This window comes from Mastacembelus armatus, chromosome 7 (assembly GCF_900324485.2).
Source record: "Mastacembelus armatus chromosome 7, fMasArm1.2, whole genome shotgun sequence".
Taxonomy (NCBI): domain Eukaryota; kingdom Metazoa; phylum Chordata; class Actinopteri; order Synbranchiformes; family Mastacembelidae; genus Mastacembelus; species Mastacembelus armatus.
In genome coordinates, this window is record NC_046639.1 from 14,880,617 (window position 1) to 14,891,461 (window position 10,845).

Sequence of the window (10,845 nt, forward strand, 5' to 3'; positions counted from 1 at the left end):
GATAAACCTCCTACCTTTGAAATGTGGCAAAGAGAAGAGAGAATTTGGGAAAGTGATCCACTTGGAGAAAATCAGACTCACTTTGTCAAACCAGGAGAGTATGTTATAAGAGGCAAGAGAGTATGTTACAAGATCTGGCAACCACTCACCAGTCTGTTGGACAAACTTAGATGACTAATGAACACTGTTTCCCAATGTCAGTCTGTGTAGATTGTAATGTCACATGTAGATGTTTTGGTGTTTTCTCCCTTGTGTGTGTTTTCTTTTTGGGGATGTTCTGTGTGTTATCCTTTGTTGTATTAAATGCATTAAAATCAATACAAAAAAAAGAAAGATATTTTTTATGTATATTTTTTGTGCAAGTATTTGTTGAGTACACCAGCCAATCAGTTGCCTTTCCCCTTAAATAACTTTCAAGCAATCCAAACGAGATTCTCAAAACACGCCCTGTAAAAGCACACTGGGGTTGCCACAGTTTACATACCAATTGCTAGGACAGGAGTCAGCTATGAATTATCAACAGCAGGTAAGCACCAAAAACAATGAACAGCTTTAAATTATCTTACAATGGCAGCGTTTTAGTGAGACGTGAAGTAAAATTATTTAAGTAAATTTATGAAAGGAGAACTGCATCAATATTATAAGTCCAACTTTGTTATTCTGTAGTTGGAATAATGTAAATTTAAAAGTGTATGTGAATGTGTATAATGGAATGTGCTGACTATGTTTGCAGCTAGTATAGATTTGTACAGCACTTTGGTCAACTAAGTTGTGTTAAATGTGCTTTAGAAATAAATTTGACTTGACTTAACTTCAGTCAATAAAACTGCGTTTAACTATCTACTGAAGGGATATATACTATAAAGTATACAAACACTGCATTATTACATTATATTACTTTGGTTCCATTCCGAAGCTACATCTGTCAAGACAATCAATAGATAAATAGACGCTAGATATCACTGAAATTGTCAGCAGACAACAATGGTGATCCTGTTGACCACTTTCAGCTAAGATGTTGCCCAGTATTTATCATTATTAAACATATAGCAGCAACTCTGCCCAGAACTGAATGTAATGCAACAAAACCTGATTTCAGACTGGATCGGGAGTGGAGCAGGGTGGAGTCAGACTGTCAGAAACTGCCTCTGTTGTTATTATTTACTGTCATGTGTTTTGTAATGAAACAGGTTGATGAAATTGTATCTTCTGGCAAATTTGGAGACTTAATAGAATTTTCCTACCCTATTGGATATTCACACTGGGGAGTCTATGATGGCGATGGAAATGTAGTACATTTTGCTGTTACAGGTGAGAACAACATTCATTCAGTACACTTAATCCCATTTTCTTGCTGTGTAGGGCACTTATATTGTGTCAGTTATTTTAATACCATGAAAATGGCATGGTTTTGTTTCTGAAATGAAAATGTAATTGGCCAAGAAAGGCCAGTTTCCCTCCTCAAAGCTTACAAACATTAGTACTAATCTATATATAGTATAATATAGTATATTTAGTTTTTTTGTGGGCAGCATGGTGGATGAGTGGTTAGCACCATTGCCTCACAGCAAGAAGGTCCTGGGTTTGAAACCCAGCCTTTCTGTGTGGAGTTTGCATGTTCTCCCTGTGCTTGCGTGGGTTTACTGCAGGTACTCTGGTTTCCTCCCACAGAACAAAAACATGCATGGTTAGGTTGATTGGTGACCCTAAAATTGCCCACAGGAGTGGTTGTTTGTCTTTGTGTGTCTGTATGTGGCCATGTATGTGGACCAGTGACCTGTCCAGTGTGTACTGCTGCCTTTTACCCAAAAGAGAGTTGGGATAGGCTCCAGCAGATCTCTGTGACCCTGGTTAAGGAATAAGCAGGTATAGAAAATGGATGGATGGATGGATTTATATTAACAAATTAATTTAAGTAGTGATACATATGTTTAAGTATGTTATAGATAATGGATGGATAGTTTTTTTGTGTGTTTGTAAGTAGAAAAGAATATTCACCATGTATTGCACACCTAGATTTTGAGTTCCCTCTATATGATGAGGCTTTGAGTTGTCTTAAAAGTGTAGGTAAGGATAAATCATTAATCAATAAAATGAGATATTTTTATTAATCCAGATTGACTGAGCAGATTGAAGTTATGTACAGCAGGAATGCTGGAGTATTTAGGATGAGTTTTTCCAAAGTCTTCATGATGTGTGATGTCAATGCTACAAGTTTGTAGTCTTTGGAGTCACTGGGACATGGACATGTGGCACAGAAATGAGATGTCACATCTTCCACAGAACAGAGACCCACTGACCCCATCACAGGAGGTCAGGTAGATAGGAGAGGAAGAGGGATTGTGTAGTGGGTGCTGGTTGCAGGCTAGCAGCAGAAGAGAAAGAGGGATGGGTGGGCAGGAAACGCAGTATCAAATCTGTTAAAAAACAGATTCAATTCATTCGCCCAGGCTGTAATTCCTTGATGGTGATGTGAGCAGGATCATGCCATCTGTTGTTGACTAGAGAATGGTAAGACCTCGCCGTTAACCCTTAGCGCTCTTGGTGTAGTCTCTGTCAGTCCTTACAGCTTGAAAGCCCTCGACGAAAACATTGTCATCTGGAATATCAAGGTGCTGCAATGTCTCAGTAAAGCACATTCAGCTACAGTCCTCTAACTCTAGATACTACATACAAGCTACATACTCTCTGACCCCGGGCTAGTGCAGCTTATCAATTTTGTTTGCCAGGGATGAGAGACATGGCTTGTATGTCAACCTCCACTGCCTCAACCCGTCCTTCATCCTCCTCTGTTTCCTTCCTCCTCTGCATCCCTGGTGTGTTTTCCTTCAGATGTCAGCAGGGATCTGATACTAAATATACATCTAGAAAAAAGAACATTAAAAGTAGGAAAATAAAAAGCAAATAGAAAAGTTATAAGTTAGGCAGGAGTGACAGCACACAAGTTGATGCAAGCACACAAGAGCAACGTTAATGGAGTAATAAAGAACACCATGTTTCTGTTGTTTTAAATTAATATATTAGGAAAAATAAAAGTTATCTATTATACATGTTAAATCTTTAGTAATGGATATGCATATCTATCAAGTTAATTTTGGTTCAAGTGTTCTAGTATGTAGTTATCTATTGGAGAGCATAACTAAGGAGCTAAAAAAATGACAATGTATTTTAATTTGATATAATCCCACAACTACCATCTTACTGCAAAAAACACCAAGTCTCAAATGTGGATTCATGTGATGTGACTATATTCACCTTATGTAATAAAATCGTTATTCCTATGATTAAAAACCTACATTGGCACAACAGTTTCTGTAAAGACAAAAAAAGAAAAAGCTCTGAATTAACACGATAGGTTCACACCTAAAAATAGTCCTGCTTATGGATTAGATAAATGCAATTTGTGTGCAAGCCTTCAGCCAGAACTTGATTGCACTGATATTTGTCACTTGATTAGGGTTTAATTTTTCAGTTTTTCACTCAACTGTCACAGTAGGTGAAGAGACAAATTAGAGCTGCAAGACAGCTATAGTGATTGAACACATGTGATACGGCCTTAATGATACAGATTTAATCAGCGGTGGAAGGAACATGGGTTGTCTGCCCCTTATTGATGATTTCACACTGGTGTAGAAAGCCAAATGATACATATTTATTCAATGTTAATGACATTATTAGTCAAATTGTTCAACATCCTGAAAGTAAACTGTCCTGTCTCTCAGATCAGGGGCAACTGCTAAGCAGCGTACGTAATTCCCTCCAACAAATGTTCCCTGTATGTGGGGACCTTCTTCTTGGGGAAACCAGGATTCGCAGAGTGCCTCTTCGTGATGTAAATATCCCCAAAGGAGCCCATGTGTTTATCAGTAACAACCGCCATGCCTTCACTCCATCAGCATCTCAGGAAATGAAGCTACGCTGCAATGCCCTAATTGGTCATGAATTCCCATATCATCTTTTCAATTTCAACTGTGAGCACTTTGCCACATTCGTACGCTACGGAAAAGCTGTGTGTAACCAGGTACTGCAAAACTAATATACTGCAGTCTTTCTCATTATTTTTTCTGTTTAACAGTATTTATTATTATGCCCAATTAAATTATATCCTGATATGACAGTGTTATAAATTCACAAATTAATAAAATAAGATAAAACTTACTTTATTCATCCCCATAGGGAAAGTTAAGGAATATTGAGAGAAAACATACAGGGTTACGGAATTTGTATCTTTGGATCATTAATAGTAATACCTATAATGAGCCATTTCAACTGGACTAAAATGTATTAAGAGCTTCCTGATCATTATTGATCTCTAAGATACTTATTCTATTATTCCTCCTATAGATCCCTCTAAGACGCAAGAATGTAGAGTGTTTGGAGGCAACCACAACCTTCAGCAATATTGTCAGCTCCAAAGAAGCTGCTCAAGATGATTCCGCAACCACCACAACCTTCAGCAATATTCTCAGCTCCAAAGAGGCTCAAGATGATTCAGCAACCACCACAACCTTCAGCAATATTGTCAGCTCCAAAGAAGCTGCTCAAGATGATTCCACAACAACAACCTTCAGCAATATTGTCAGCTCCAAAGAAGCTGCTCAAGATGATTCCACATGAGCCATCTTCTTATGCATTTCAATTTATGAAATTAGCTGACTTTGTGAATAGCAGAAATTCACCAGAGACCTATGAATAAATTATGCCCTGGCTATACTACCTCTTTCTATATTATGCTAGTTTAAATATTATTTTTAAATGATTATGGTACTTTGGGGATTTTTATTTGCTATCATATATTCTTTGTGTAATCAGTAGCCTACACATGTGTTTGAGTCATTCTGAGAACCACTGTGTGTTCCCAGTAGAAAAAGTCCAATCAAAAATATCATGAGTTAAAGGGGCACCCCATTTGAAAGAACCATCTGTAGAAAAAAATTGGACACTATAAACAGATACTGGAGGCATTGACCTAGAGTCAGTCTGCCCCTGGCCCAGGCAGTGATAGTGTTTTTTTGTTTTTTTTTCCTGAGCATAAGACTATTACCACCTGCAGTAAGAGGACAATATGAGTATGGTTAGGAACAAACTCTGGATTAGAGAATAGAAAAGAGTAAGGACTGTAAGCATAGGGTTGTGTGTAGCTGTATAATAAAACACTGCCGTTGAGTGAAGTGATAGATAATATAGAAGCAAAGTAGTGAGAAGAGGAAATAATGCTAAGTAGTGCAAGCATTGAATACTGTAACAAATTTTGAGGTGGCGCAGAGGAACATGTAAGAGAACAAGAACAAAATCACAAAAAGATATTAGGGTAATATAAGAACCCCTAAAGGTTTTTATCAAAGTTGGGAAAATACATAAAGTTAATTTTGTGCATTTTTTAGTACTTTTTCCTAATGGACATAAAAATGTAAAACCCTTAGACTGCAACACTCAAGTGAAAGGCAACAATTTTGTATTTAAACTTTTGATTAGACGACAAAAATAGACACAACAGCTCAGTGAGAGAGAAAAGGAAGTTTATGGCACTTAATTGAAAATGAATCCCTAACAAAATAAAATAAAATAAAAACAACGTTTGTATGTTGTATTTTTTTCTTTTGTATTTCCCATCTTTACATTACAGGGGTGTATTCTAGAAAGCAGGTTAAAGCTCTCAAGTGAGTTGGTTCAACCAACCACCAAACTTAATCTGCTCAAAAACAAAGGAGAGATTGGGGCCCAGAATTCCAGAGCACCCACCCTCATCATAAACGATGGAAGGCCTGAGTAATGTTTTATTGCCAACCAAGAAAACTGCCTTAAAACAAACACCCAGGGACAATCTTATCAGCCTAACAGAACATTCTACATAAAGACCTCAGAGCCAGCCAGAGACCGGCCATAAAACATTCTGATGCTCACTAACAGGACCCATCTTGAAGGACTGATGGAGCTGTTACGACCCCTACTGGAGAGATTACTTATGTGAAAGCAACACACAAACAGATGTATATGTATATCTGTATACAGATGTAATTGCAATGTATAATTCAATATGTTATAATCATATTAGCCTATCTGGATTATGAGCATTTGCGCCATTCAAGTTATATGTAGCTAAATAATTAACGGTGTCACCAGGTAATTAATTTGTAACTGTCAATGAATGAGTTTATTATTATGGAACTCTTCTATAAACATGTTCTTAATTACTAAGTTAACAACAACTACGTATATCTGCAGACCTCCTGTAGATACAGCAACAACAAAGCATGGTTCACACCCAACCTCTGGAAACTGCGCCAAGCTAAGGAGGAGCCAGGAAGTGGGAACTGGGCCCTGATCAAGCAGGCCAGAAACACGGGTATCAAGATATATCAAGGTGGCTAAGAAAATCTACAGTGAGAGACTAAAAAACAGCTTATCAGCCAGAGACTGTAACAGTTTGGAGTAGCCTGCAGCACATTACCAAGTACAGGAGACCATCCCCCCACCCTGAGGAAAACCTTTGACTGGTAGACAATCACACCTCTCACCCATGTGATTGGACTACCTGTTCACTTCTATTGTTTACCTAACGACCCTATTCAGGCCAGGTGTGAAGTAAAACCAACTCAGTAGTGGGTCTAATGACTCTCACGCCATTTGCGTGGGCTAATCCAACCTGAAGGATAAATTTGAAGATGAAGCTACTTGGATGAGTAGTGAAAAGTTTTGACCTAAAAACTAGAAGTCCAGTGTTCTTATTCATAGACATATTTACATTATAAAATTTAAAATGCAGCTAACTTAGTTTATTAGTTTTAATTTTACTCAAAAAAATGTTAGATGATCTAATTAGTGACAAAACACTATCACAATAGAGATGAACTTGTTTTCACCTGCAAAGGGTGACACTAAACACCAAACAGATTATATGGTTATGCTGTATTGTTCCCCTTAAATGTCATTACACTTCGCAATACCTTATCTAAAGGTTGAGTCATGGCAACTGGACTTTCAGTTTTAAGGCCGAAACGTTTCAACACCCATCCAGGTGGCTTCATTAGTCTAAGAGAAAGTTGGACTGGAACCTCCAATTTATCTCACAGGTTGGTTTCACTCCACCCCTAGACCTATAGGCTCACTAGGTGAGCTATGTAAATCAGGTGAGACTTGTTAAACCCACGCCCCTGAGTTGGTTTCACTTCACACCTAGTCTGAATAGACTTGTTAGGTGAACAAAGGCGTGAGCTCAAGTGAGGGTCGTTAGGATTTAATGGTGGATTCATGTGACCCATCTGATTCACCAACTGGCTGCAGAGTGTATCCTCCCTGGGAAACATTTGATTTGTTCCTTGATTTCCTGGAAACAGATGAAAGGGCAGCCTGGTTGGTTGAAGACAGATTATGTCTGAGCCCCCCACCCCTGTTAAGGGAGGGTTTTTCCACTTGGACATAGATTCCCTGACCCCTCTCTCAAACCATCTATCTTCTCTGTCCAAAATGTGTACATCACTGTCTTCAAAAGAGTTTTGTCTTTCCATTAAATGGAGGTGCACAGCTGACTGTGGTCCCGAGGAGCTGCTCATTCTGTGCTGGGCCATCCTCCTGTTGAGTGGTTGTTTGGTTTCTGCAATGTAGAGCTCTGAGCATTTTCCTTACACTGTACGGCATACACTACATTGCTCCTCTTTTGTTTTGGTGTCTGGTCTTTAGGGTGAACCAGTCTCTGTCTCAATGTGTTGGTGGGTTTGAAGTGGACTGGTATCTGATGTTTTCTGTCTCAATGTGTTGGTGGGTTTGAAGTGGACCGGTATCTGATGTTTCCCAAAAATCCGTTTAAGCCTCTCTGAAACACCTGCTACATAGGGAATGACCAGGTTTTTCCTCTGTGGATCTTGAGGCTCATCCATGTCTCTTGTTTTTTCTGCTTGATGTGGATGTTGTTTCTATAAGATGCTATAAGAAAAAAGTAAAATAAAATTGAGGAACTGATTACGTTAGTAAAAGCCCTTTCAAAGTGTATGAATGCTCCCATTTTCTTTACACACTGTTGTCTATCTCATATGTAAGAGAAAGTGTATAAGCCTACTCTTTTAGTTGCACAGTTTGTCAGCTTCTGGGTTGAAATAAATTATATAGATCTATGATCAGAGGTTAATATGTTCTCAATGAGATAATTATATCCTCCACATTTGACAACAACCTGAACAGTTTCCATCACATTTGAAACCTTTGTTGCTGCATTAAAGTAGACTGCAGGGCTGCAGAAAAGTGGGGCATGGTCGTCAGTGCATCACGTCTCTGATCAAACAACTCGCATCCAATCAGTTATCAGTGCAGTGCAGTGTTGACGACTCCATTTCCCATCATGCATTCAGTGCTTATAGTCCATGCAGGCGGGCCCAGTCTGGCTCAAAAACTGCATCCACCTTGCTCTGACGAGATTACCGTGATAGGCGCACAGGTTACGTCAGAGCAAGTCGATGTCAAATTGGTCACTAAACTAACCGGCGTGCTATTGGTGGCGGTCGGAAACGCGTCCGCCTAGCTTCTTGAATGCACCTATTACCTCATTGGCCTCCTTAACGTAAGGAGAAAAGAAAGAACTTCAAGCTTTAAAAGTTTTAACAAAATCCAAATCTTCCAAAAACATATTACAACAGAGCAACATAGTTTAAAACATTACTCTCCGTTGAACACGACAAAAACTCTCACGTGAAGCATTCTTCTTCTTGTGGTGTTTTATGGCGGTTGGCAAACAACTATGAGGTGCATTACCGCCACCTTCCGGAATGAAGTGTGGGCCAGTATGGCCTTACCAGTCACCTTATTAAATTCTAGCTAACAAGAGGTGACGTACACACTCAACTCCTTTACTCAAGGAAAAGTAAGAAAGCACAGGGTCAGAAATGTACTTAAGTAAAAAAGTAAAAATGTTTTTTTGCCCTCAGTTATACTCCACAAAACTAAAAAATTTCTACACGAAAAAAAGGGAATTCTTTTATTAAGAACCTACACAGTGCTGGTACAGGGACCAAAACACAGCACATTCACCATGAATCATTCTTGGAACCAACAACATCGAACAGTTCTTTTAAATACGAACATGGGTGGGGAATATCTGGCTTTTCCAAATCTGCTGCATCGTCGTCGGACTCGGCAAAACTCCCTGGATCCCCTTCTTCCTCCATGTCTCACTCATAACCTCTGCACTCACTCAATTTCCCTCTCTAGTTAGTTAACGTCAGAAAAATAAATACGAAGTAAAGTATAGATATCTGAAAAATCTACTTAAGTAAGTAAATACTTCCCACCTCTGCTCCTAACTAACCCCGTGGCTATGAGAAATTTAACAAGCGCCCTAATAATGACCTCTTCCGACCTCTCTTGCAAAGTTTCCTTGATGTTAAATGTAATCTTGTTTTGGGTCACAAATCCATTTAATGCTTGCCTTTCTTGCTGATATTTATTACAATATACTACAACATGCTCTACTGTTTCTTCTACTCCACAGTGCTCACAATTCCCTGTCTCGTTCTTCCCTATTGCCTTCAATGTTCTGTTTAACCCTGTGTGTCCAAACCTCATTTTTGTAATGATGTCCCCCTCTTTCCTATTTCTATAAATGCACAACCTTGTTTCAACTGTTTTCCTTTGAATGGTGTAATAAAAGCATCCCTTGCTATATTCATTCAATCTTTTTTGCCACATTTTCCTCAGTTCTGCTTTGATTATACTCTTAACCTCAGCTCTGCTAAAATTTACATGCATTTCTATGTTCCTTTTCCTTGCATCCTCTTTGGTATACCTTCAGGTATGAACATATTACAGAGTTCCCTTAAACATGTGCCCCAGTGTTCTTAATCACATTCATGTTAAAAAAATGTTTCATTAATTTGTGTTTTTATTAAACACAAATTATTTACATATTTAACTAAGACAATTAAATAAACAGAAACAGCATAACAGTTAGTATATAATATATAGTTATTTTGTTTTGTTGCTACTTTGTTTTTAGCGTGTTAGCTGTATCCATGTCCGCAATAAAGTTTTGATGATGACATGATACTTGCTGAAGTATTGCGGTTAATACTACTACCATTACTACACTGACACAGTGCATGCCTTCCATTTGTAGGCTACTCAAATCTTGTGGTATCTTGGAGTATAACCTTGGAGTTATTTTTGACCAGGACATGTCCTTTAACTCACACATAAAACAAATTTCTAGAACTGCATTCTTTCACCTGCGCAACATTTCCAAAATTAGGAACATCCTGTCTCAAAATGATGCAGAAAAACTAGTCCATGCGTTTGTTTCCTCAAGGCTAGATTACTGTAACTCATTACTATCTGGATGTCCTAATATCTTAATAAAAAGCCTCCAATTAATCCAGAATGCCGCAGCCAGAGTCCTGACAGGAACTAGCAAGAGAGATCATATTTCTCCTATATTGGCTTCTCTTCATTGGCTCCCTGTAAAATATAGAATAGAATTTAAAATCCTTCTTCTCACATACAAATCCCTTCATAATCAAGCTCCTTCATACCTTAAAGACCTCATAGTACCATATTATCCCAATAGACCACTTCGCTCTCAGAGTGCAGGCCTACTTGTGGTTCCCAGAGTTCTCAAAAGCAGAATGGGAGGCAGAGCCTTTAGCTATCAAGCTCCTCTCCTGTGGAACCAGCTCCCAGCCTGGGTTCAGGAGGCAGACACTCTCTGTACTTTTAAGGCTAGACTTAAAACCTTCCTCTTTGACAAAGCATATAGTTAGGGCTGGCTTCAGGCAACCCTGAACCATCCCTTAGTTAGTTATGCTGCTATAGGCCTAGACTGCCCGAGGACCATCGGTGCACTGAGCTCCCCTACCCTAC

At 38.7% G+C, this 10,845-nt stretch overlaps 1 protein-coding gene across 2 annotated transcripts; it reads left to right on the plus strand.

The window, feature by feature from the left end:
- The first annotated feature begins 495 nt into the window (after positions 1 to 495).
- Positions 496 to 5,484, plus strand: LOC113145874 (phospholipase A and acyltransferase 2-like). 2 transcript variants are annotated; one of them, XM_026333011.1, is made up of 4 exons: positions 496 to 526; positions 1,191 to 1,311; positions 3,723 to 4,021; positions 4,345 to 5,484. In XM_026333011.1, the coding sequence occupies exons 1-4, from the start codon at positions 509 to 511 to the stop codon at positions 4,615 to 4,617; spliced, it is 711 nt and encodes a 236-aa protein (XP_026188796.1). In that variant the 5' UTR covers positions 496 to 508; the 3' UTR covers positions 4,618 to 5,484. The 2 variants fall into 2 exon arrangements, with proteins under 2 accessions (XP_026188796.1, XP_026188794.1); XM_026333009.1 differs by lacking the exon at positions 496 to 526 and having other exon boundaries at positions 932 to 1,311.
- Positions 5,485 to 10,845: the final 5,361 nt, after the last annotated feature.

Excerpts from the sequence above, each read along its gene's own strand:
- LOC113145874 (XM_026333009.1), top strand. The coding sequence starts at position 1,170 with ATGTGTTTTGTAATGAAACAGGTTGATGAAATTGTATCTTCTGGCAAA. Across the intron at positions 1,312-3,722 it reads AGTACATTTTGCTGTTACAG|ATCAGGGGCAACTGCTAAGC; the intron begins GTGAGAACAACA and ends CCTGTCTCTCAG. Across the intron at positions 4,022-4,344 it reads GAAAAGCTGTGTGTAACCAG|ATCCCTCTAAGACGCAAGAA; the intron begins GTACTGCAAAAC and ends TTCCTCCTATAG.